Source organism: Urocampus carinirostris, chromosome 20, assembly GCF_059441175.1.
Source record: "Urocampus carinirostris isolate Australia breed hairy pipefish chromosome 20, RoL_Ucar_1.0, whole genome shotgun sequence".
In the NCBI taxonomy this organism is placed as follows: Eukaryota; Metazoa; Chordata; class Actinopteri; order Syngnathiformes; family Syngnathidae; genus Urocampus; species Urocampus carinirostris.
Genome location: NC_142368.1, coordinates 16,855,715 through 16,881,970, shown reverse-complemented (window position 1 = coordinate 16,881,970; position 26,256 = coordinate 16,855,715). Strand labels below are relative to the sequence as shown.

At 40.1% G+C, this 26,256-nt stretch overlaps 1 protein-coding gene across 2 annotated transcripts in view; it reads right to left on the bottom strand.

Annotated features, from left to right (window-relative positions):
- Positions 1 to 26,256, bottom strand: part of LOC148346395 (rho-associated protein kinase 2-like) — a 61,989-nt gene that overhangs the window by 5,989 nt on the left and 29,744 nt on the right. For both annotated transcript variants that reach the window (XM_088325731.1, XM_088325730.1), the window contains exons 12-30: positions 25,344 to 25,392; positions 25,130 to 25,265; positions 24,964 to 25,055; positions 22,722 to 22,968; positions 19,586 to 19,692; positions 19,358 to 19,517; positions 19,112 to 19,272; positions 16,638 to 16,822; positions 16,500 to 16,569; positions 16,319 to 16,422; positions 14,873 to 15,059; positions 14,693 to 14,786; positions 11,522 to 11,616; positions 11,182 to 11,373; positions 9,761 to 9,929; positions 6,019 to 6,086; positions 5,868 to 5,956; positions 4,573 to 4,651; positions 3,099 to 3,366 (exon numbers count right to left, since the gene is read on the bottom strand). In XM_088325731.1, coding sequence (XP_088181857.1) covers positions 3,099 to 3,366; positions 4,573 to 4,651; positions 5,868 to 5,956; positions 6,019 to 6,086; positions 9,761 to 9,929; positions 11,182 to 11,373; positions 11,522 to 11,616; positions 14,693 to 14,786; positions 14,873 to 15,059; positions 16,319 to 16,422; positions 16,500 to 16,569; positions 16,638 to 16,822; positions 19,112 to 19,272; positions 19,358 to 19,517; positions 19,586 to 19,692; positions 22,722 to 22,968; positions 24,964 to 25,055; positions 25,130 to 25,265; positions 25,344 to 25,392 — 2,552 coding nt within the window. The remainder of the gene's footprint in view (positions 1 to 3,098; positions 3,367 to 4,572; positions 4,652 to 5,867; positions 5,957 to 6,018; positions 6,087 to 9,760; positions 9,930 to 11,181; positions 11,374 to 11,521; positions 11,617 to 14,692; positions 14,787 to 14,872; positions 15,060 to 16,318; positions 16,423 to 16,499; positions 16,570 to 16,637; positions 16,823 to 19,111; positions 19,273 to 19,357; positions 19,518 to 19,585; positions 19,693 to 22,721; positions 22,969 to 24,963; positions 25,056 to 25,129; positions 25,266 to 25,343; positions 25,393 to 26,256) is intronic.

Sequence of the window (26,256 nt, the reverse complement as noted above, 5' to 3'; positions counted from 1 at the left end):
GAAAATGAATGCAGCAATATATAGAGATATCCTGGATGAAAACCTGCTACAGAGCGCTCTTGACCTCATGCTGGGGCGAAGCAGGACAACGACCCAAAGCACACAGCCAAGATCTCAAAAGATTGGCTTCAGAACCACTCCGTGGATGTCCTGGAGTGGCCCAGTCAGAGTCCAGACTTGAATCCGATCGAACATCTCTGGAGAGATCTGAAAATGGCTGTGCACAAACGTCTCCCATCCGACCTGATTGAGCTTGAGACTTATTGCAAAGAAGAATGGGCAAAACTGCCTAAAGATAGGTGTGCTAAACTTGTGGGATCATATTCAAAAAGACTTGAGGCTGTATTTGCTGCCAAAGGTGGATGAACAAAATATTAAGCAAAGGCTGTGAATACTTATGTCAATGTGATTTCTTAGTTTTCTATTTTTAATCAATTCAAAAAAAGTAAAAAAAAAAAAACTTTTTCACATTGTCATAATGGAGTATTTTGTGTAGAATTTTGAGATAAGAGATTAAATTACAATACAATTTGGAATGAGGCTGTAACATTACAAAATGTGGAAAAAGTGAAGCGCTATGAATACTTTCCGGATGCACTGTATGTGGGATCACTGTAGAGCAGGGGTGTTAAACTTATTTAAACTCGGGGGGCCACACGATAGAACAAACATTCTCTCGGGGGCCGGATGAGTAGATTAGAGCGAAAGAAAAAGAGAGAAAAATAAATAAGAGAAAGACAGAGAGAGAAAAAGATGGTGTGGGACAAAGAAAGATAGAGAGATAATGTGAGAAACCAAAGAGAAAAAGAGAAATAGTGAGGGAGGGGGAAAAAAGACAGATAAATAAATCCAAAGAGAAAAAGAAAGAGAAAAAGAGAGAAGTTGAGAAAGTGAGAAGTAAGTGAGAGAGCGTGAGGGAAAAGGAAAAAAAGTAAGAGAAAGCAAAAGAAGGTAAAGAGAGAAAGAGACAAAGAGGAACAGAGAAAGAGAGAGAGAGAAAGAGAGAGAGAAAGAGAGAGAATAGAAGGTGAGAGAAAGAGAAAAGGAAATAATTAACAGAAAGCAAAAGGAGGTAAAAGACACAGAGGGAGAAAGATACATAGGGGAACAAAGAAAGAGACTGAGGGAGAAAGAGAGAGAGAGAAAGAGAGAGAAAGAGAAAAAGAAAGAGAGAAAGAGAAAGAGAAAGAGAGAAAGAGAGAGAGAAATACAAATACATCGTTTGTGAGAGGCACCTGGCTTTGGCAACATCAAGTTTACATATTTGACACCCCTGCTGTAGAGAAACCTTATGATAAAAAAAACCTACACAACAAACTGGATACGCCCCAAAAACCCCAGCTAAGCACATAGAGCAAATTGATTGGGTGAGCAGTATGGCTCAGCGGATCTCTGCACACATAGCACGCTCCCTCTCTCACACACACCCACTGCGCTGAATGGAAATGCCTCTGTAAACTTTTTGTTTAAAGTTTTTGGAACATTTTTGCAAAATAACTCATGTAAGTTCTTTTTAAATAATTATATTTTCATGAAGAAATTAAGAGTAAGGCCGAGGGTTGCACAAAACCTTAAAAAGTACCATAATAGTTCATCGAATGATCAGTCAGAATATACCAGTGATAACAATAGCAATGAACGCGACGGGAATCGAACCCAGATGGCGGCAAGGAGCGCACAGGACCCAACCACAAAGCTACTAGGGACACAGACGACACATGAAAAGGCATTAACTTTTATCTTATCATCACACTTCTTTTAGTCACAGTACCAAACCGCTGATGTTGTTATCAGGATTGACATCAAACCGGTCCGTTGTGAAAAAATAAAATAAAATCAAAAGTTGGGGACCACAGAAATATAGCATCGTATCGCCTACAATTCCAAATTGGATGATTAGAAAGGCATTGTGGGAAGTTATTCAGTCAAACTGAATGAAGAGAAAGGCATAGTGGGAAGTAATCCGGTCGTCCGGAGATATATAAATAATCGGATGGCCGCACGTATTCAAAATAGTTTCAGCTGATAAAAAGTAACTTTTTATACAAATTTTAATGTATTTTCTCATTTCTCTAGCGTACTTTGTAACTGGACTAAATAGTGTGAAAATGAAATGTCATCTGTATCCTTAGTGAACAGAATCCGGCGCTCTGCGATCCGGGTTCAAATCCTGTTGCATCCAATGTTACGCAAGTGTGAACAACCATCCATGTCCTTCGCGCACCGGGATTGGGTGCTTTCGGGTTCGATCCCCGTTGCCCCAATTGTACATTTGCACAAATATAATACTGTAACGCATTTCCATATTTTGTCCTGGCCAATTTAGGGTATGCCTTATAGCAAACTCGTTTTAGCTGGGGGCCACAAATGCTATAAAAAAATCTCTCGAGGGTTGGACTAGTAAGTTTAAGAGAAAGAGACAGGGAGAAAAAGAGAGAGAATGAGAGGGAGGAAAAGAGAGAGCGCTAAACAGATAGGGAGAACAAGGGAGACAGAGTAACAGTGAGAGAAAAAAAGAGAGCAGAATAGAGATATGAATGAGAAGAAGGGAGAAATGAATATAGAGAGAGAAAGAAAATGAAAAAAGAGAAAGATAAAAAGAATAAAAGAAGTGAAACAACAGAAAGAAAAAGTCAGAAGGAGAAAAAGAGACAAAGTGAGGGGAGAGCGAAAGAGAGAGAGAGAGAGGTCGAAAAGGGAAAGAAAGAGGGTGAGAAAGAAAGAGGAAAATAGAAAGAAAGAGAATTAAAGTGTAAACTAGATAGAGAAAATAGAATGAGCGCAGGACAGAGAAAAAGAAAGAGTTAGAGAGTGAGAGACAAAAGAGAAAAAGAGGGTGAACAGGAGAAAGAAAAAGAGGAAGAAATAAATAAAAAAGAAGTAAGTCAGAGAGAAATAGAGAAATACTACCACAATTGTTTTGCAAGTGTTAACTGGCTTGGGTGACATCCGGTGGAAAGATTTAAAACTACATCTCATTTTCCTCTTGCGCTTCTCTCACTGTTGTCGTTTGACTCCTGTGCCTTATAGTCTGGAAAATACCTATGATTTTTTTCTTCTTCTTTTTTTAAACGTTGTGACGGGAGTCTTTCGCCTACCCTTGCAAGGCACGATGACCTCCTCCTTGCGGTCCAGGTGGTCCTTGTGGCATTTCGTATGGCAGCGGCGGCACTCGAGGGCCGGCGGCGGCTTGAAGACGTGCCAGAGAGGCCGGGTGCAGGCCTCGCAACTGGACGGGAAGTGGTAGAGCGTCAGGATGAACTCGTGGCCCTTGTGGCTGATGTAGGAGGGCCGCTCGCCGAACACGGTGCTCTCCATCACCACCTCCTGGTCCCGCTTGCTCTCCCCCTCGTTGGCGTAAAGGATCTGAATACACAAGAAAAACAAGCATCCAAATATATCTTTTTTTCAATCAGTTCATTGCTAAATGAACACATTCACCTCCTACTGAAAATGACAGAGTGACAACCAAAGAGCAATCTGGTTTAATACACCCGGAGGGGCTGAAAAGAGCCAATAGCTGGGGTTGGTCACAACCGGATTGAGTGGCGAGCGGGAGAAGCTACTAAAAAAGCTAATAAAAGATTAATTTTGTTATGCGCCAAGACCCTGTATAACAAAACTTGGTGACACAAGTGGCTAGAGAAGGAAACAGAGGAAAATACCTGAATCAGGGGACTCGGTGAAGTTCACTTGCATGACCAGTTGTGGAAGGCAAGTGAAATTTATGGAGGAAACAGGAGCAGCTAATAATACCCTGCAGCCAAGTGGCTCACATGAGTGGCTAGAGAAGGAAACGGTGAAAAATACCTGAATCAGGGGACTCGGTGAAGTTCACTTGCATAAAAGGTTGTGGAAGGCAAGTGAAACTTATGGAGGAAACAGGAGCAGCTAACAACAGCGGTTAGCACCAAGCCATAGTGGCGAGAGAGGGAAATAGTGAAAACGAAAAAAAAAAAAAAAATCAAAGATGCCTGAATCACAGAACTCTGCCAGCCGTGAAATGCAAGTGACACTGAAGGAAAAGGCAGTTCACGATAACAATGGTGACTAACAGCAAGGAATACCCTGTAGTCAAATGGCTCACATGTGTGGCTAGAGAAGGAAACAGTGGAAAATACCAGAATCAGGGCACTCGGTGAAGTTCACTTGTGTGACTGGTTGTGGAAGGCAAATGAAACTTATGGAGGAAACTGAAGCAGGAGCAGCTAACAACAGCGGTTAGCACCAAGCCATAGTGACGAGAGAGGGAAATAGTGAAAATGAAAAAAAAAACGAAGATGCCTGAATCACACAACTCTGCAATGTCCATTTGCATGACCAGTCATGAAATGCAAGTGACACTGAAAGAAAAAGGAGCAGCTCACGATAACAATGGTGACTAACAGCGAGTAATACCCTGCAGCCAAGTGGCTCACATGAGTGGCTAGAGGAGGAAACAGCAGAAAAAAAGTCAAAGATGCCTGAATCCTGGAACTTTGCGACATTCCAATGACTTTGAAAATCCATTTAACAACCTACCATCAAATTGTCTTTTTAGTAAAAAAAAAATATATTATAATATTACTTTACCTGAAATATTCTCGGAATTTCTACAGCGTCCGCTCGGTAGACGTCAGTCTGAGTGACGGGTCGGACATGAAAGAGCTTGCTGCAACAAAAAAAGGTTGGAATAATATTAAGGAAAAAAAGAAAATAAAAATGGCAAATTTTGTATTTTTTTTTAGAAGAAAAATGGAAAGAAAATATGGAAAAGAGAAAGAAAGGGATGGAGAGAGAGGAAAAGAAAGAGAGAGAGCGGGAAAAAACAAAGGACAAAAGAAAGAATAATAGAGAGAGAGAGAGAGAGAGAGAGAGAGAGAGAGAGGGGAAAAAAAGAAAGAATGAAAGAGAAATAAAGAGAGGACTGGAGAGAGAGAGAAAGAGAGTGCGAGAAATGGATAGAGAAATAGAGAAACAGAGAGAAAGAGAGAAGAAAAATTGAAAGAAAATGTGGAAAAGAGAAAGAAAGGGATGGAAAGAGAGAGGAAAAGAAAGAGAGAGTGGGGAAAGAAAGAACAAAAAAGGGAAATAGAGAGAGAGAGAAGGAAAAAAGAAGGAATGAAAGAAAGAGGACTGGAGAAAGAAAGAGAGAAATGGATAGAAAAATAGAGAAAGAGAGAGAAAGAGACAAGGAAAATGAAAAGAAAATATGGAAAAGAGAAAGCAAGGGATGAAGAGAGATAGAGCAAAAAAGAAAGAGCGGGTAAAAAAAGAAAGAACGAAAGAAAGAGCAATAGAAAGAGAGAATGAAAAAAGAAGGATTAAAAGAAAGAGAAATAAAGAGAGAGGACTGGAGAAAGAAAGAGAAAGATGGAGTGCGAGAAATGGAGTGCGAGAAATAGCAAAACAGGAGAAACAGAGAAAGAGAGAAGAAAAATCAAAGAAAATATGGAAAAGAAAAAGAAAGGGATGGATATAGAGAGGAAAAGAAAGAGAGAGGGAAAAAAGAAAGAACGAAAGAAAGAAAAATAGAGAGAGAGAGAGAAAGAAAGAAAGAAAGAGAGAGAAAAATAGAGCGCGAGAAATGGAGATGGAGAAATATAGATACAGAGAGAAAGAGAGAAGAAAATATGGAAAAGAGAAAGAATGGGATGGAGCTAGAGAGGAAAAGAAAGAGAGAGGGGAAAAATGAACAAAAGAAAGAAAAATAGAAAGAGAGAGAGAGAAAAGGAAATAAGAAAGAATGAAAGATAAATAAAGAGGGAGGACTGGAGAGAGTTAGACAGAGAGAAAGACAGAGAGAGACAGAGAAAGCGTGCCGCACGTTTGACACCCCTGCCTCATAGTAAACACACAGGATTCAATACTCCAGAAATGGAACTCACTCTATGTCCAAAATCATGAAAGGGTTAGCCTGTTCCCGGTCCAACTCGCTGTTGTAGAATAGAATCTTCTTACTGCTGACCACCACAAACTATAGAAAAGATGACGTTTCCATGACAACAAGCAAAAAGAAACGGGCCAATCAAAGCCTACCTTTTTGTCCCAGCCGAAGCGCTTGCTATTCTTAGTGGGGAGCGACAGCCAGCCTTCCAGTCTGGAATCTAAAATCACCCGGAAAGATTGCATCGTGAGTGGGCCTTTTTTTTTTTTCTGTCCCCGGTTTCCCCTTAGTCAGAGGACATCGAGTGCATTAAGACACGGCAAAAGAGGGTTAAAAAAAAAAGAGCGGGGATTAGTCGACACTGCAAAAAGATCGAAAGTGTTTTAATGACAAAGACGGACATTTTCGCCGAGTTCAGCAATGATCCGTTTTGAAATTCGTTTGAAATTGTCCAATAGAAAGAATCGGGGAAAAATTGAGCAAATTCAAAAAAAATGTCAAAGGATTTCGATCATATCACACTTCACTAGAGACTGAAGGATTTTATACCTTTTACTATAAAGGATTTTATACAAGTTACATTTATTGAATGCAATGAAGATTTTTCACAGGGAAGGCTTAAGTTCAATGACCGGTCACGGCGTTCTGAATGCGAAAGTTTTGTTTAGTTCTGTTGATAACTGTTGATATCTAAATGTAGCGAAATATAAAACACAATAGTCACGACAGGAATAAATGTCTTTTTCCATTGAAACAATCAAAAAATGCTAAAGTATACTAAAGTAGATTCAAACAGGGTTCGCGAATATGGTGTCCCCTAAGGACAGCAGAGGTACTGTGTCAAGTCAAGTCATGTTTATTCTTATAGCCGACTTGTTCTGAAAACCGCTCACCAGTGCTTTGTCAGTTTGATCTTCCAGCAATATGATTTTGACCAAGTCTATTTAACTTGACTTCCAAAATGTGACCTAGTAATAACATAGTAACGACATTGTAATAACACGATAAGCTGTTATTTTGCCTTTTGCGCTAATTAGTACCAAAAAAAAGGGTGGAGACCCGTGCATTAAAAAACAGCAGAATGAAAAAAAGTAACACCTCAAATATTTTGCAGCAGTGCATGCTAAGCCGAAGCATGCTCATCACTTATTCCGTTGAAATTTTGATTCCTAATTCGTCACCACCACGCAGGGGTCACCTGCAGGGTCCGACTCGGGCTCCCGGTAGGCGAGAGCCAGGGGCCCCTCACTACTTTCCCCATCTGGCTCCTCGTCCTCGGAGTCCGAATCGAAGAGGGAGCGGGCCGGCCGGACGTCGGGCCTGGTATCGATGCGCACCGATTTGTGTGTGCGCTGGTAGGTGAAGGACATTGATTCCGAGGTGTGCGAGTGAGTGATGCGCACTGCGCCCGGGAAAAGGTGAAGGAGGAGGAGAAAGATCAAAAAGAAAGGTGATGCTGCAGAAGATCTCATCCGCTGCCAGCAAAACTCCGGCAAAGACTTTGAACGGGTGACAGTGACTTACAAAAGTATTGACCTCACCCAACCCCCCTTCCCCTAAAGAACTCTTTGACATCTTGCGGTATTTTAGGCTTCAAACAAAAAAAAAAGATATATTTTCTAAGGATCGACAACATGTGAGACACAATTGTGAAGTGGAACCAAATTATTTCAACAATTTACCGTCAATTCCGAACTATAGAGCGCACCTGATTATAAGCCGCACCCACCACATTTTAAGAGGAAAACCGATTTTGTACATACACACACCGCACCTGTATATAAGCCGCATGCGCCCACTTTTAAACATGTAACACAAAATTAACCCAAACCTGACTTCAAGTCCCGCGTTTGAAACTAAATGTCCTTCATTAAAGTCCACAGTCCAAAAATCACAGCTGGCAAAATGAACGGAAAATGATACCGGTACTTAAGGTTTGATGCAGACCTGCAGAGTCCGGGTCCTGTTGAAAGTAATCCAAGGAAAAAAGTGGATATTTCCAAAGGTAAGGGAGGGAAAAATATATCAGATGAACACATTTACTCACGCAACTCCTTTTTCTTTAACCAACTTTTTACCCCCTCTTTTCCTTGTCTGTCCCTCACCTTTAGCGGTCCCCACTTAAACTCGGCACCCCGCGTTTGTTCTGCCCCTCACTTTTCGTTCATCCGTGCAAAACATATCAGAATAAGTGTCTAAAATAAATACAAATAAATACATTACAAAAATATACAGTTGCAAATACATATTATACATGGGTTACACATATTTACAAAGAAAGACGGTACACCAAGAGAGTTTTCAAAGCTTTGATAATAATTATATAGCTTTGACAGGGCAGTTAATGGTAGCAACACTTGAGCGCCGCTAGCGGCCGTTAGAAAAATTACATAAATTGGCCGCATCACTGAATAAGCCGCAGAGTTGAAAGTTAAGGAAAAAAGTAGCGGCTTAAAGTCCGGAATTTACGGTATAATAAATTTACGACACAACAACTTAAAAGTAGGTGTTGCAAAAGGATTAGCCCCTGTTCTCTCAGCTCAGTCAACTGACTTCAGAAGTACCTTGACTTCTGAATGGTTCCATGTAAACCAAAATGAATAATGACAGTTTAGATGTATCTGCTCGGGGATGGGTTCAAAGGTCTGTGAAACCAGAAACTGGAGAACAGACACCATACTGAAACCCAAAGAACAACCCCGGCAGGTCCAGGATAAAGTTGTGGAAATGTTGTGAAATCTTCTTGTATCCCATTCCTACTTTGAACATCTCCCGGAGCACTGTGCGAGCAACAATATTAAAATGAGGAGGACATAAAAACTACCCCAAACCTACTAAGCCCTGGGCGTCCCTCTCAAACAAGGACAGCTAATCGGATAAGCAACCAAGAGGCCCATGATCACATTGGAAGACCAGCAGGCATATGCAGCTGAGGTGGGGCAATGTGTTCATAAGACAACTATTAGTCATACACCACATAAATCTGACCTTTAAGAGTGTAAGAGTGGTAAGACGACAGTCTTTCCGCATTTATATAGCACTTTTCAAGTCAATGACTTCCCAAAGCGCTTTACAATGTGCTGCACATTTCCCAATAGCGGCCTTGTATTGCAGCCATGTAAGACGCTAACCTGCTTATTGGGGGTATTAGGGGTTCAGTGTCTTACCCAACCGGGATTCGAACTGGGATCCCTTGATCCCAAGACGAGCGCTCTCCTCTACCTCCTGAGCTACTGCCGCCCCATGTGGTACATGGGGCTCTGGTCAGATGGGACTGAATGCAAAACACTCTTATGTTTGGCGTAGGAGTAACATTGCACATCGCCCTGAAAACACCATCCCCACTGCCCAACATGGTGGTGGTAGCATCATGCTCCGGGGTTTCTTTTTTTAGCAGGGACTGGGAAAACCGTTAGAGTTGAGGAATTGAGAGTGGGGTAGAGATTAAATTTACAAGACAATGACCCTAAACCTAAAACAAAATCCCCAATGGAATAGTTTGAAACTAACAATATCACGGTGTTAGAATAGCCAAGCCAGACCTCAATCCTATGGAGCATTTGTGGAAAGATCTGAAAAATGCACCACCAAACTTAAAAGAACTCGAGTTGTTTTGAGAGAAGAATAGGCAAATATTTCTGTTTATTTTTTGGAATTTCCACTTGTAAAAAAAAATGTGTTTGCAAAATATAAAAAGTCGAATAAATGTGTTTTCTTTCAATGACTGTATCTCACATGTTTACGATTCCTGTAAAAATATTTTGTGTTTCAAGCCTGAATTATGGCAGCGTGTCAAAAAGTTCTCGGGGCCAATACTTTTGCAAGTCACTGATTGTAGCAGAAAGAGAGGGAATCGAAAACTTTCAAGGCGGAAACAGAAGAATCGCTTCCTACCTGGGTATCCTTCTCCGGCATCCAGGTCGTTTCCACTGCTGATGCTGGTAGAGTCCAGGGAATGGACGCTGAGGGAGGTGAGCTGGCACCGCAGCTGCTCGATGTCGCTATCCTTGCTAGCTAGCGTCATTTGAAGCTCCTGACGGACTTGGTTCTCTTCTGCAATCACCTGCCAAGCGCAGTCAAAACAAAACTGGATTAGAAAGGCATTTAAAAAAAAGTCATCAGTTGTGAAAATACACAATAGGTTTTCTGAACTACACAAGATTGCCCTCTTGTGGACATTTCATGATATCAACCCAGAACGCGCGGATTCCTCCTTCCACCTCCCTTATGTCAGACGTTATTTTCGCTTCTTGCCAATAGCTTACCAACTTTCTGCTTTTTGGCCAAATCTTTCCCTATTTTCATCTTGTAATCTGCATAATTTGATTTTCTTTTCGGTGCCATTTTCTTCCCTTTTACCTCTACCAAAGAAATAGCATCCCTGCCTTACGACATCATCACTTTAAGGTGTGAAATAAGATGTTTTCAGCCCCTCTTTAGCCATTTCCCCCACTATATGACATTATTATTAATTATTTCGCGTAAGTAAAATAGTGGATACTTGCAGAAGATAAAGTAGACAAAATCTTCACGGAACTACACAGCTGCCGCCCTCTGTTGGCCTTTTCACAATATAGAACTGACTTATTTCACAAATTCAACATCCAGGAACACTAATTTCTTGAAAGAGAACTCAAGTAGACCCCTGGGATACGGGATCCCCACCTTACGTTGTTTTTTACTTTACGGTGTGGAAAAAGATGTTTTTTAGCTTCTTTTTGCAGCTAATTAACATCAACAACAAATTATTCCGCGAAAGTTATCAGTTCTGAAATAGTGGATCCTTGCAGAAGATAAGGAAGCTTTTCTGAACCACACAGCTGTTGACACAAGGTTGCCTTCTTGTGGCCATTTCACAATATACAACTAGGAGGTTTTTTTCACTCTTTAAAAGTTCAGGAAACCAATTATTTTGGAGAGAGAAATACAGCAACAAACCCAGGGTAAGGTTTCCCTTCCTTACAACATTGATACTTTACAGTGTGGAATAAGGAGGTGATTAAAGCAAGGAAATGTTCTTTACCTCAAGTAAAAGTTTTGATCCTCCATTGCTATCTACCCCCCCTGCATCCACCTGTTACTGCATTGGACCAGCTCAAATCACATCACACTATGTCAATAGAATTGTATTGCTCCTTTATTTAAGTTTAATAAAATGTACATATATTACATGTAAGTAGCACTTGTTAAATACTATTTGTTCAGCTTATTACCATAGGTTTCTATCTTGCATTGTACGCCAATTCGGCTTTGCGATTTCCACCTTAGAACGTATCCGAGGAGTCAGCCGTATATATTACTCTATCGCTACTCACCGCCTGCATCTCGGACAGCTCTCGCTGGTATTTGATGATGGTGCTGTTGAGTTTGTCCTTTTCCGACCGGAGCTCCAGCTGAAGCTTCCTGTTCTCCTTTTCCCTTCTGTGCACTTCCGTGTCGGTTCCCCGGTGGTGGCCTCCCCTGGATGGCTCTCTTCTGTTCATCACCTCGGCCAGTTTGTTGATGGCCTGTGCAAAAAAATTCTCGTTTTAAGCGTTCGCTTATTGCAAAATCTAGCTTCTAGTTGAATATGTATATTTCTTTCCGCATGGGTAATGTCTAACAAAAGAATGATTTGTGAAAAGAACGATAAAAAAAAAAAAAAAAAAAAATCACCTGGATTTTCAGCGTCCTCTCGTTCTGCAACAGCTTTTCAAAGCCCACAATGAGAGAGCTCTTGGTCTGCTCCTCATCCTTTGCGTCCTGGAGCTCTGCGGAAACAGGACAATTTAAAAAAAAGCACAAAAAAGGGGAAAAAAAAGTCACATTGGAACTTTCCTTCAACCACTTGGGAATAAGCATAATGTAAAAATAAGCAAGTAGCTCCTGATAACACCAATAATTGAAAACATTTGCAAGATTTTTGAATTGGCGAATTGAGATGCCATAAATACTTAAAACATAAGAAAGCAATGTTTCAAATCCCCATATTTTTAATTTATTTTACAAGTAAAATAACAAAAACAACAATCATATTAATCATTAATATGTATTGTTTATTCTTATTACTATAAAACTTTTATTAACAGTATTATTTTTATCGTTTTAAGTCAGGTCATGTTTATGACTCCCTTAATCACAAAGAGGGCTGCACAGACCACAGATTATTGCAAACCACAGACTATTATTACACCATTCCCTGATCTAAAACCTACGTGAGGGCACGGAAAAACTCAAAAACCTTAGTCAAGTCAGGTTTATTTTCATAGGCCTTTATCACAAGGAGTCTCAAAGGGCTGCATAGACCACAGAACTACAAACTATTATGATACTATCCCCTGATCTAAAACCTACATGAGGGCAAGGAAAAACTCAAAATTCTCAGCATAAGGAAAATGAAGAAACCTTGAGAAGGGACCGCACATGAGGTAATCCCCCAGGATAACCAGGCTGCAATGGATGTTGCATTAACAAATAATACACAGATATTGCCAACATATAATAAAGGTTATTCATAACCTATAGAATAGAAGTGTGTTTTAAGCTTAGATTTAAACATTTCCACTGAGGTTGCAGATCGAATCTCAAAGGGAAAAGCATTCCACAATAAAACTTCCCAACTACCCATAGGTCGAGTAAAAATGTATTCTACATAACATGAGCCTCGCCTAAAGGTAGCCGACTTTATCGTCTGCCATCTTGCTGCTCCGGGTATCCAAAAACGAAAGTTACAAATGTAACTACAATTCTGTGAGTCCTGTATGACCGGTGGTCGGGATAAAATAGGACCTCAAAAAGGCTCGGCAAAAACAATTATTTGTTAAATAGTGCGTTTTTGTCACTTTGAATATCCCAAGTTTGTATTCTTTGTGCTTTTTAGCATTCATTTTTGGTTGCAATACACAATAGAGGAGCAGCTGGTGAGCAAATATTGCACAGAAAAGGATTTAGAACCAGTATCCATCCTTCCATCCATCCATTATCTGCACCGCTTATCCTCAGTAGGGTCGCGGGCGTGCTGGAGCCCATCCCAGCTATCTTCGGGCAGTGGGCAGGGAACACCCTGAACTGGTTGCCAGCCAGTCAAAGGGCAAAGGACAGACAACTCACTCACTCATTCACACCTAGGGAAAATTTGAACCGGCCAATTAACCTAACATGCATGTTTTTGGAATGTGGGAGGAAACCGGAGTGCCCGGAGGAAAACCTAAGCAAGCACGGGGAGAACATGCAAACTCCACACAGGAGGTTTGATCTCATGACCTCAGAACAGTGCCGCACACGCGCTAACCACTGCGCCGCCGTGCTGCCTTAGAACCAGTATTTTAAGTTTAACTTGTTTTTATTTTACTAGATCTTTTGAAATGGTAACAAAAGAAAAATAATACATTAATCGACTATAGTAAAGGTGTATATTTTCTCAATAAAAGTTTGAGAATTAATGTCAGCAAGGCAACATTGCAATTTTTTTTCTGATATTTTTAACTATTTTTACAAGTAAAAATAACAATCATATTAATTTTGATAATCTATATATTGTTGATTTTGAGAATATTCTTTTGTTTAGTATTAAAACCATGATTTTCTTCTAGTATTTTAAGTTTTTTCTTTTGGACTATATTATTATTAAATAAATAATAATGTATTTTTGTAGTATTTTAAGTATGATTTTGTTTTAGAATCTAAGTTCTAAGGGGGTTCTTTGGGGTGTCTGGTTGGTTAAAACATGGTTTTTAGTTCACTTAAAGTGATATTACATGTGAAATTCAATCACGATATCATTTTAATTCATATATTAAGTAAAAGGATTTTGATTTTTAAATGCTGAATATTTAAGTATTGTTTTTTTTTTCTCTCCCAAAAAAGAATAAAAATGAATTATGAAAATAAAACGATACTTTTAATGTCCCCATAAAAACAAGTAAATGGGAAAATTGTATTTGCAGTGTAAAAATGGAATAACTTTCTTTACCACAGTATATTTGAATGTAAAGTCGCTTCAATTGTTTTCAATAGTCAGGATTGCATTGAGAAAACTCACGAGAGAAATCGTCATTTTTACTCTTCCTCGCATGCATCCTCAAAAGCAAACCTGGGGCCATCAATCGCCCCTCAAACCACAGATTGTGCAGAAGTCTGGGGCAATAATTATAAAAGTTCAATGCAGCCCCTTTTTTATCATCCAAAAACGTGCAATTAGATCATACTCATATTTTATTCCTGCGGACCAAATTATTAAAATGAGATGATTTAGTAAAATTTTTCACTGCACAACTGCTATTTAAGGTAAAAAAAAAACAGTGCCAGAAAACATCCATAAATTATTCATTCGGAAAGAGGGAAATTATAATTTAAGGGGCTGTAATGAATTCATAATCCCAAAGGTGAGAACCACCAGGAAAAGTATGTGTGTGTCTGTGTGTGGAGTCAAAACTTTGGAACAATTTACAAGACAAGATCAAACGGTGTCCAACTATTCACTTGTTCAGGTTTAGATACAAAGGAACATCCCTGGTGGAATACAGAGATGAGGAGGGTGGGGTATGAGTGGTGCGGGAGATTGGGAATAGTGCGTCTAGTTAACTTTGTGTTATTGTTGCTATTCTTATATCAAAACTGTTATTAATATCATTACAATTGTTGTTATATCATTAGTATATTTGGTGGGGAAGATGAAGGGGTAGGTAATATAAGCATTTGCTTCTTACTACCCCTTTTCGAACATATTATGTAACGTTATTTTGTTGTTGAGTTATTGTTATTGTTCTGTTTTTATTTTGATGTTCGAATAGCTTTCATTCATTCATTCATTTCATTCATTCAGAATGCAAACTTGAAAGCACTCACGTTGCTGCAGTTCTTTTAACTGGTTGTTGAGTTCCTCTTTTTCCCCAGCAAGGTTGGCCACGTCCACTGTCAGGGTGCGATTGGACTCTTCAAGCTATCGAAAAATAAGAAGATTCAGCCGGTTCCTTGGCTAAAAGACAAAGGGACTCCCGGCTGGCAGCAATCCGAGCGCCGACCCACCGAGCTGATGGTGGCCTCCTTCTCGCTGAGCTCCTGTTTGTGTTTGGCCGTCATGTCTTTTATCTCCAGCTCCTTCATGATCTTCTCCTTCTCCAGGTCCGAGTACTGCTCCTCAGCGATGGAGCGGGCCAGCTGCTCCGAGTCCGCCTTGGTCAGACTGACTTCCAGTTGGGAAGCGAGGGATTCTCTGCAACAAAGAAAGCAGGATGAAAAGGGGTTTTTGTTTGGGTTGAGATAATGTACACCCCAGGATACAGCAACCTCGCCTTCTGATATTTTCACTTCACAGTGTGGAATTTTGACCCCTCTTCAAGGCATTTTCCCCAATGCGTCAGCAACGACATATTATTTCAGCTAATAAAATTCAAACTTTGCAGTGTTTGTGCGTGTTCTTGGGTGCATTGTAAAGACTTAGAGAGTTAGTGACAGGTCCCATGACTAAGTGATGCTAAAGAGGGAAGCAAAAACATGACAACCATGGAAACTAAGCTTGCGATGATCAAAAACTACGAATGGTTACCCTTGCATTATTAGAAATAAGGAGGCAGTTAAAGCGAGAACATCTTCTATAAGCATGACAATCCTCCACCCTCAGCATGCACCCGGCACTCCACTGAAACAGCTCAAGTCACATCACACTTTAATATAATTTCATTTTGCCTTTGCATGTATATTTGGTTAGAAATCAATTCTATCATTCTAAACATAAATAGTACTTACTATATCTTAGTTTGTGATTTTTATCTAAGGTACCAAGGTTCCGAGCACATAACCTAATGAGTTTGTACGATTAATAGTTTGGGACACCAGCAAAGGAGATTGCACAGGATGCCAGATCGTTAGATAATTATTCCAGACTGTTGTCCAGTGTTTGAATTATTATGAACGGTTTAAAACATTGTCACTGTTGGCCAATCATGTTGCTGTTCTTTGACAGCCACAGCCCTGAAGGAGGGATCTGCTATTGTATCCTCGGAGATTCGATAGAAAGAAGGGGCCTTTAGAACAGGAGGGAATTTCTTTATCTGAGGTTTGAGCTCCCTCCTCTTCTCTTTGCAAGTTTAAAATCAATTGATGTCTTCTCTCCTCATTTTGAGTGTCTACACAACTATAAAGTACAGCGATCCCAACCGCAGAACACATTCAAGTGCACTCTTGTTTGCCAAAAAGGTAATAAGTTCCCTGACGCTGTTGTCTACAAATATAGGGCTTACATCACATTTCAGGCAAAACGGCCCTCATTCGTATTTCCCTTTAGCGCAGTAGTAAATTAGTGCTTGTCTTCGTGATACAAATCAACATGCTTCCATAGGAAAAGAACTAAAATGTTTATAACCGCCAATGGCGGTAAACAGAGGATAGGGCTTGAATGAATCTTGAGTTTTTACTATTCTTGATGAGGTTCAGTGTCTCGTGCCTTTGTGAATCGTAACAACTGGTAGTTACCTCTCCTCCTGGTACTCTTCCAGACGCTGTTGAGCTTCATTGAAGGAGGCGTTCCTCTCATTACACTCCTCCTTCAACTCACGGATTTGAGTCTTGTAAAGGGTCTAACGGAGAGACGTGATTAACTCTTGGTTTTATATCACAGAAAGCAAACGTGTCGGGCATCGGGAAGGCTTTCTACCGTGAAATATTGCTCCGCCTCCAGTTGGTCCTTTAAATCTTTCAGCAAACCTTCCGACTCTTGCTTCTCTCTGTAACGGCATCGTCAATCTGTCACACCCGCAACGCTTTGCACAAATCAACCGACGGTTGGGCCGACCTGCGCAGCTCCTGGTTTTGTTTCTCCAGGACCTGCTTTATCTCCAGCAGTTGGTTGAGCTCCTGTTTGAGCTGCTTTTCCGAGGTACGCACGACAGTCAGCTGCTGTTTCTCCATCTTAAGGTCGCTCTGGGCCAGGCTGCGCTTATGGGCCTCTTGTTCCAGGCGCAGGCTTAGGTTCTTCACCTGGGAAGGAATTTATTCAGTCTATTTTGAGTGATTCTGCAGGGTTGCTAGGAACAAACCGCTTATTCGTATTTCAGAATTAAGCAGAAATGTATATACCGTAAATTCCGGACTATAGAGCGCACCTGATTATAAGCCGCACCCACCACATTTTAAGAGGTGAACCGATTTTGTACTCACACAAGCCGCACCTGTATATAACCCGCATGCGCCCACATTATGACATGTAATACAATCACAAAATTAGCCCCAACCCGGCTTTGAGTCCCGCGATTGTAACTGAATATAAAGTACATGGTCCAAAAACCACAGCCGTCAAAATGAACAGAAAATGATACCGGTACTTAAGGTTTGATGCAGACCTGCAGAGTCCGGGTACCCGTTGAAACTATTTCAAGGAAAAAAAGTCTATATTTCCAAAGGTAAGGGTGGGAAAAGTATGTATATCCACTATTGTCCGCCGCGACAACAGGTCTCACTCACCTTTACCCCACTTCCCGTGAGCCCGCGCGTGGTCCGCCCCTCGTTTTTAATTCGCAAAACATATCAGAATAAGTGTCTCAAATAAATACATTATAAAATATACAGGTGCAAATACATATTATACATTGGTTACACATATTTACAAAGAAAGACGGTACACCGAGAGAGTTTTCAAAGCTTTAAATATAATATTATAACTTTCATCCCAAACCGTGCCTGTGAAGGGTAGCAAAACGCTACTAGCAACACGCTCGCAACACAGTTAAATGGCTGTGTTAAAAAAACATACCGTAATTGTAATAATCACGGTATCTCTCTCCTTATAATTGATGTCATTCGTCGTCCACCCCAGTGTGGGAAAGAGTCTATGTCATATAGACGTCGTCCCACGTTCCCTTATTCAAAAACACGCTAGCAACACGCTCGCAAAGTGAAGTTTACGTGCAGTAGCCGTTTCCTTCTTTATCGGACTGCTCGTTTGCTTTTAGCTTGAAAGCTACGTCATGTGCCTTTCTTTTTGCAATTTGCATGATGAGGATATGTCTACGCTAATTTAGTTTGTGCACCAGCTAAGAAGTATCAGTCTTCCTCGGCGCATATATTCCAGCGGTCTAAATCTTACCTTTTGTACTCGAGCGCCGCTGGCGGCTGTTGGAAAAATGACATAAATTGGCTGCATCACTGAATAAGCCGCAGGGTTGAAGGTTTGGGAAAAAAGTAGCGGCTTATAGTCCCGAATTTACGGTACTGTATATATGATTATATACAGTGGTACCTCTACTTACAAATGTCTCTATATATGAAAGGTTTAAGTTACGAAGCACCTGAACAGGAAAAATATTGCTTTTAGTTGCGAAAATTGCCTCTAGTTAAGAAGTGAATTATATAGTACAGTACGTGCTGCTATTCGCCACTCCCAGAATTTCTCAAACGTTAAACAAACTGACTATTTCTTCAAATCTGCCTGGCAACCAAGGCGCTCCAAGCATGCTCTTCGTGTCACCGTCACAGTTTAGAGATCACAGACGAGGAGCAGGGGGGGTTTCGGGCAAGAAGCAGCTATCATACGATCAGCCCAACTAAAGATATTTAGCCAAATTGCACAAAGTCTCTGAATTTGTAGAAAGGAATCACTCGGAAAAAGTGTTGACAAGTCTGGCTGTCACTATGACAGATTGTCAAAAGCCGGCAAAAGCAGACGTCATTGGATTAGTTTTTCACTAAACGTGAGGCAAAAAATATTTTTATCATTTCCTTTATTCTTTGTTTTTTTACACGATGTGCCACTCATTTTATGTTTAATGTGCCGTAATCTAATTTTTACATGTATTAGTTTCATGTGCTGATGCCCTTCTGTGATTTATTAGGGTTAGCGCATTCATGTACAAAATGAGTCTCTACTTAAAAAGTTTTCAAGTTACGAAAAAATTTGTAAGAAGATGTACCATTAAGTATATATATATATATATATACACATATTGGAAACAAACCAATACAATTTAAGGATATTAATAGTACAAATAGCAAAATAATAATATGACTACATTAATATTGGAAATGTTTGCTGATACTATTTTATTAATATTTAACTTATTTCGATGGGGAAAAAAAAAATTGATAAAATGTGCAATATTATCTGCAATTCATTCATTCATTATATTCTATATCTTATGGAATCTTAAGTTTGAAAAATACAGTAAAATAAGAAAAAAATATATACTAAAATTTATTAAATACCAGGTACCACTTACATTTTGAAGGATTTTTTAAATGTAAATAGCTCAAAATATATATAATCAAACACACCTCTTCAGAAAATTTCTCCTTTTGGGTTTGCAGGTCGCCAAGTTTGTTCTGCGTCTGTTTGTAATCGCAGTCCAGCATGGAATGATCTTTCTTCAGCTGCAGAAGTTTGGCCTCCAGCTCCTGCTTTAGATTTCGTTCCTCCTGAAGGGTGTGCTCCATTTCTGAATTGAAAAAAAAGGAACACTGAGATCTTTTGGCATCACCGGCAGCGAGTTTGTTGTAATCAACCGTAAATCCGCCAATCACCTTTCAAGGCTGTGGATTTCGCCACCTCAATGGATTGATAAATTTGGTTCTCGTCTGCCAACTTGGCTTTGGTTGCTTTGTGCTCGGCCTCCTCCTGCTCAAGACTCTGCTGGATCGACCTCAGCTTAAACGTCAGCTCGATCTCTTGGTTGCTCTTCTCCTAAAGGGCCATGTAAGTCTTTAGTATTACAAAATTCTTTTTTTGTGAAAAAACGAAAAATATCAAACCTTCTCAAGGTCATTAAGCTTCTCCTGAAGTTGGTTCTTATCAGTCTGGACGATGGAGAGACGTGACTGGATTTTTTTCACCTCTTCTTTCAGGCCTGATGTTTGTCCTGGGGTAGGAGAAAACCAAAGTAAGGACATAATATTTTCATTCATAAAGATTTATGAACAGATATAACTGCAGACTTAAACATGTACATGTTTTATTTCATCTTATATTTGTTTATTAATAGACCATTTCATCAAATTGGTTTTGAAACACAATTAAAGCAAATTAATGTATTATGCCCCCTCTAAGCCATACAGGGAGTGCAGAATTATTAGGCAAATTAGTATTTTGACCACATCATCCTCTTTATGCATGTTGTCTTACTCCAAGCTGTATAGGCTCGAAAGCCTACTACCAATTAAGCATATCAGGTGATGTGCATCTCTGTAATGAGAAGGGGTGTGGTCTAATGACATCAACACCCTATATCAGGTGTGCATAATTATTAGGCAGCTTCCTTTCCTTTGGCAAAATGGGTCAGAAGAGGGACTTGACAGGCTCTGAAAAGTCAAAAATAGTGAGATAACTTGCAGAGGGATGCAGCACTCTTAAAATTGCCAAGCTTCTGAAGCGTGATCATCGAACAATCAAGCGTTACATTCAAAATAGTCAACAGGGTCGCAAGAAGCGTGTAGAAAAACCAAGGCGCAAAATAACTGCCCGTGAACTGAGAAAAGTCAAGCGTACAGCTGCCAAGATGCCACTTGCCACCAGTTTTGCCATATTTTAGAGCTGCAACATCACTGGAGTGCCCAAAAGCACAAGGTGTGCAATACTCAGAGACATGGCCAAGGTAAGAAAGGCTGAAAAACGACCACCACTGAACAAGACACACAAGCTGAAACGTCAAGACTGGGCCAAGAAAAATCTCAAGACGGATTTTTCTAAGGTTTTATGGACTGATGAAATGAGAGTGAGTCTTGATGGGCCAGATGGATGGGCCCGTGGCTGGATCGGTAAAGGGCAGAGAGCTCCAGTCCGCCTCAGACGCCAGCAAGGTGGAGGTGGGGTACTGGTATGGGCTGGTATCATCAAAGATGAGCTTGTGGGGCCTTTTCGGGTTGAGGATGGACTCAAGCTCAACTCCCAGTCCTACTGCCAGTTTCTGGAAGACACCTTCTTCAAGCAGTGGTACAGGAAGAAGTCCGCATCCTTCAAGAAAAACATGATTTTCATGCAGGACAACGCTCCATCACACGCATCCAAGTACTCCACAGCGTGGCTGGCAAGAAAGGGTCTAAAAGAAGAAAAACTAATGACATGGCCTCCTTGTTCACCTGATCTGAACCCCATAGAGAACCTGTGGTCCCTCATCAAATGTGAGATTTACAAGGAGGGAAAACAGTACACCTCTCTGAACAGTGTCTGGGAGGCTGTGGTCGCTGCTGCACGCAATGTTGATCGTGAACAGATCAAAGCACTGACAGAATCCATGGATGGCAGGCTTTTGAGTGTCCTTGCAAAGAAAGGTGGCTATATTGGTCACTGATTTGTTTTTGTTTTGTTTTTGAATGTCAGAAATGTATATTTGTGAATGTTGAGCTGTTATATTGGTTTCCCTGATGAAAATAAATAATTGAAATGGGTATACATTTGTTTTTTGTTAAGTTGCCTAATAATTATGCACAGTAATAGTCACCTGCACACACAGATATCCTCCTAAAATAGCTAAAACTAAAAAAGCCCCACTCCAACTTCCAAAATATTCAGCTTTGATATTAATGAGACTTTTGGGTTCATTAAGAACATGGTTGTTGTTCAATAATAAAATTAATCCTCAAAAATACAACTTGCCTAATAATTCTGCACTCCCTGTACATTTGACAATTATATTAACAATGTTAACTCTGTCAGGGAAAAGACTGCAGAATCCCAGAGCCAGAACCAGCAGGCTCAAGGACCCCTTCTTCCTCCCAGCCCTCTGCCAAATCAAAGAAAAACGGCTCTATTTAGATTTCAGCTATACTTCACACAACATAATCTGAAACACTATATATTTTTATATGTACCAGTATACTTTTGAACTTTTTTTTGACCTTTCTACCGTTTTTCATTTGTATCGTGCCTTATTTATTGCATGTTTGCACAATGGGGAGAAGAAGTAATTTTATCCGTGAAGTATGTTGTGCACATAGCATATTTGACAATAAAGTTGAAATTGAAAAGGCAGGGGACACACAAAGGGAAACTGGGGACAAAACTGGCACACAAAAAAATGACAAATTGTTATTTGTAGTAGTTTTCTAAGGAATTTTGTTCTGTGCGCTAGATTAAAAAGCCTGATATGTGGCCCTCTGGCCCTAGTTTGCCCACATCACGAAGGGAGAAAAGGTGTATGACAACACCCTACCATTAACATAGTATATTTTACAAAAATAAAGTCACAAATTAATATAAAAAATTTGCAAACCAGGAAAATGCAAAGTAAAAATATATTTAAAAATATATTGTTTTTCATGTACACATTACACAATGGGGACATTTAAATTGGGGGCAAGACTGGCACAAAAACAAAGACAAATTGTTGAGGTTTTGAGTTTTTCCTTGCCCTCATGTAGGTTTTAAATCAGGAGATGGAGTAATAATAGTCGGTCGTTTGCAATAATCCGTGGTCTGTGCAGCCCTTTGAGACTCGTGTGATAAAGGGTTATACATATAAACCTGACTTGACCTAGGTTTTTATTCATGTTTGACAGGCAGGAAGGGCCACATTTGGCCCTGGTGCCGTAGTCTGCCCACTCTTGGAGTAGAACCTCAGAGGAAAACAGGAAAGGTGAGGCATGACCACACCCTCACATACATCATTTATTTTTCACTTTTACCTATCTTTACCCACTGGAATATTTAAACCATTAGGAGAGGGGGAAAAAATGAGGCAACAAGACGTGCTTTGTTATTTATAAAGACGTTTTTTCCAAACAGTCGCTTCGGCTTTCGTTGCCTCATCGCTTTTAGGCTTTTTTTCGCAATACCTTTCCGCCTCAGATTTTCCAACTCTCCAAAAAAACATCACACTATTGCCTGTCACAGCTCCGAGTAAAAAAAAAAACGGATTGCATTTTACATCATTGGTATTTTACAAGCACTCACCCTGTAAATCGGCGATGACATTCGTCTTGACGCTGCGTTCCCTCCTTTCAGCCTCCAGCTCGTCTCTCAGGGTGTTTAGCTGCCTCTCCAGGTCTGTTTTGGCCTCCTCCAGCTGCTTGCACTTCTCCTGCGCCTCCCTGAGGCTGAGTTCCAGACTCTGGACTTGTTTCTGCAACTCTGTTTGACTTTTTCTCAGCTTTGCCGAAACATCCTGCTCGGATTGGAGATTCGCGGCGGCCTCTTCGAGCTGTGAATGATTTCGATAAGCCTTTGTGATTTTTTTATTCGCCACGGAAATGCATGTCAAAGTGATAGGTCTCAACTAAGAGGCAATTTTTGTAAGTTTAGTCAAAACAAACACAAAAAATATCGAAATTCTGATCGAAACTGATAACTATTTCTCCATTTTAGAAAACTGCCTTGTATATCAAAGTGATCCATCTCTATGATGGGACAATCTCTGCATGTAAGGAAGGAGCTGAGTTTTAAAGGAAAGTTTGCTGAATGAACTTTGTCTCTCAACTTTCGAAATTGGCTTTGAATGTCAAATTGAACCATCTTGCATAGAAGACAATCTTTGTATGTGAAGACGGAGATAAGTTCAGTCTGGGTTATTAATGATAGTTACAAAAAAATTTTGAGGAGGTGGGGGTTTATTGCTTTTCTGTGGTCGAACCTCATTTTTTTGCATGTTGTTGTAAATAAACACTGTATTTTTGGGTTTACATTTTTTCAAAGGGAAGGTTCGATATAAAACAAAGTAACCCAGTTACTTGGGGTTTCTTCGTCTATCATGATCAATTAATTGAATTATTTTAGAACAAATTATTGAAATAATAGCCCAAATTTTGTTTTATTAAAACTACCCAGTTTTGGTTTCATTTTGTAAAAAAATAACTTGGATTCTGGGGGTTGTCTGTGTTAAACCAGAAAGCTGGGTCGAATTCATTTAAGCTGTTGATCTGTCCACCTCTTTAAATTTACATTTTTCATTTGGGATTGGTCCTTTTTGGACCCAGCATTTGACCCAATTTGGGCCACTTTTTACCCAGTACTTTAGAGAGTGTACCGTATTTTCACGACTACAAGGCGCACATAAAAGTCTCAGATATTCTTCAAATCGTGAGGCGGGTCCCATCGAGCAGTGAGCCTTGTCTCTCATGCTGAGCAGCTGACGTAAACCGGCTCGGTGGCCTTAGGTTTGCAGACCTGTCTCCAAGACTGGGAGGTCACAGATTCAAGTCTTGGCCGAGTCAAAACTTGCGACATTTTTGGGTGAAATCCCATGTTTTCATTTGATCGTTCACATTTCCAATTTCTATCCGTCTCCTGGGACTTTTGAGCAGTTCTTTTTTGATTGAAGTCAAACGCAATGCATTGTTAGTGGAAGTGCTCATGGATGTCAATACCGTAGCGTATACTACCCCAAATATGAATTATATCGTGAGATTGTCCTCATTTCCAACTAAATGCGACATGTATGCGATCTCCCGTGATTTTTATGCCCTCTACCGTCTTCGCCATAAGTTTCCCACAATCGGAAGTGGACACGTGACCCTGTTTGCGGAAGTACCATTCATGGATGCGTATCTAGCCATTTGAAAGTTATTGTTATGGTCTTAGGTCTTTCGTTTAATAAAACGGTGTACTTTTTTTACCCCAACCAGGACTACGGTGGCGCAGAAATTCACAGCGGATTATATATAAAAAAAAAATGCATTATCAACGCTTGGTCAGGACTGTTTGAGCCTATGGAACTCTTAAAGTAAAGAAAGCAAACTTTTTAATGGAGATTTAGCAAAGCTGTTCAGGTCAGAAACACGGGACGATGATTTTGACAGTTATCTTATGGATTACCGGTAAAAAGTGTGAGTGCCTAAGTGTTTTCCAACAGCTTTTTTTCTAAAAAAACTTTTTATCCGTGTGTTTTATTTTGTAATCAATATTTAAACAAACCACAATGAAACTCAGTTTTGCTTAAATACGACACATGCTTGTGTGTTGTTGTAATGCGGCCACAAGCAGAGGGCTCCCGCTCCCCATCGTGGGGTGCGCCTTGTGTATGTGTTAAAATACAGAAATAGAACCAGCTACGGAGACTGCGGCATTTCACAGGGGGTGCTCCATGGTCCTGAAAATACTGTGCACAATTGTCTTTAGTGACCTAACCTTTCTTATTAGGTCCTTTTGGACCTTTATTTTTCAAACCAGTAGTTAAGAGAGTAAACAAGCTATTTCTCACTTGTTTCTGCAAATGCATGTTCTTCTCATTGGAGATCTGTGAACTGTGGTTCTTCTTCTTTAGATCTTCAAATTGGTCCTTCAAGGTATTCACTAGAAATCAATTGGAAAAAAAAAATTGGTAGGGAATACAAGTAGTAGAAGACAAAATCGGCTCCGCCACTTACATTCGTTCTCCAGGCTGCGTTTCCGGTCAGTCTCAATCTCGACTTTGCGCTGGTTTTCGGTACTTTGGTGCTGCAGCAGGGCCAATTCACACTCCAACTGCCTCAGTGAGGCCTCTACTCGTTGCCTGCTGTTCATCTGATCAAAAGGAAGAGAACACACTCAGGAAGAGAAAAAAAAGCTCAGTTTAGTAGCTGCAAAGGAATCCGTCCTCACCTCCTTGTCTAATTCCTTGACCAGCTTGTCTAAACGGTTGGTGGCATTTCTGTGAAGACATGGAAAGTTGTAACAACGTACAAGGAGTCATACGTTTATTTTAAGGAATGCACGGTAACCGGGTTTTTTCCTACCAATACTAATAACCGATAAAATAATCCTCTGGAAACTGAGTTTTTTGAACTGCATAATGCACCAATATTAAATATGTCACTTCTCAGCACCATACAATTGCTCCAATACTGAAAGGCCTTTATTGACTAAGTAAAATAGATCACTCATTCTTATCAAGGGACATTTTCTTAGTTTATTATAAATTATTTATGATAAACAAAAAAATCCATAAAAAACTAATGGGGAAAATGTAACAATTGCCCAATTATGAAAATAGGGGCTTTCAATAGCAGCAAACAAATTTACGATTTGCTAGAAGAATAAACCAACTAAAATATGTACACTACCGTTTGTGTACGTCGAGTCCAGAATAGTAAGACATTGTGTCGTGATTAGGACACTTATTTGTGAACCTGGTCAGGCTGCTGTTAATCTTAACAAGTTAAATTGGCGTTCATGAAAAAAAACACTGCAGGAGTGCGACTATTTAAACAAACAACAACATTCTAAAAACAAACTAAACTTTCAATGTACTGGATCAAGTTCGGAAGTGTGTACAAACACATGCAAGCCAAACAAATTATTTTGGCCTACCGCCCCCGTTCCTTCCGTGCATCACAGAGAGGAAGAGAGGCGACACAACCAAGTTGTGCTACTACTTCTAAACAAATTGCGGAGAAGTAGAGAATATACACGACTAGGTCTTGCTCCTACTCCAACAGAAAATCCAAATTTATTCTAATAAGATACATCCATGCAACTCAACTTGGCCGAGCTCTCAAGTGCCTCGCGCACAATA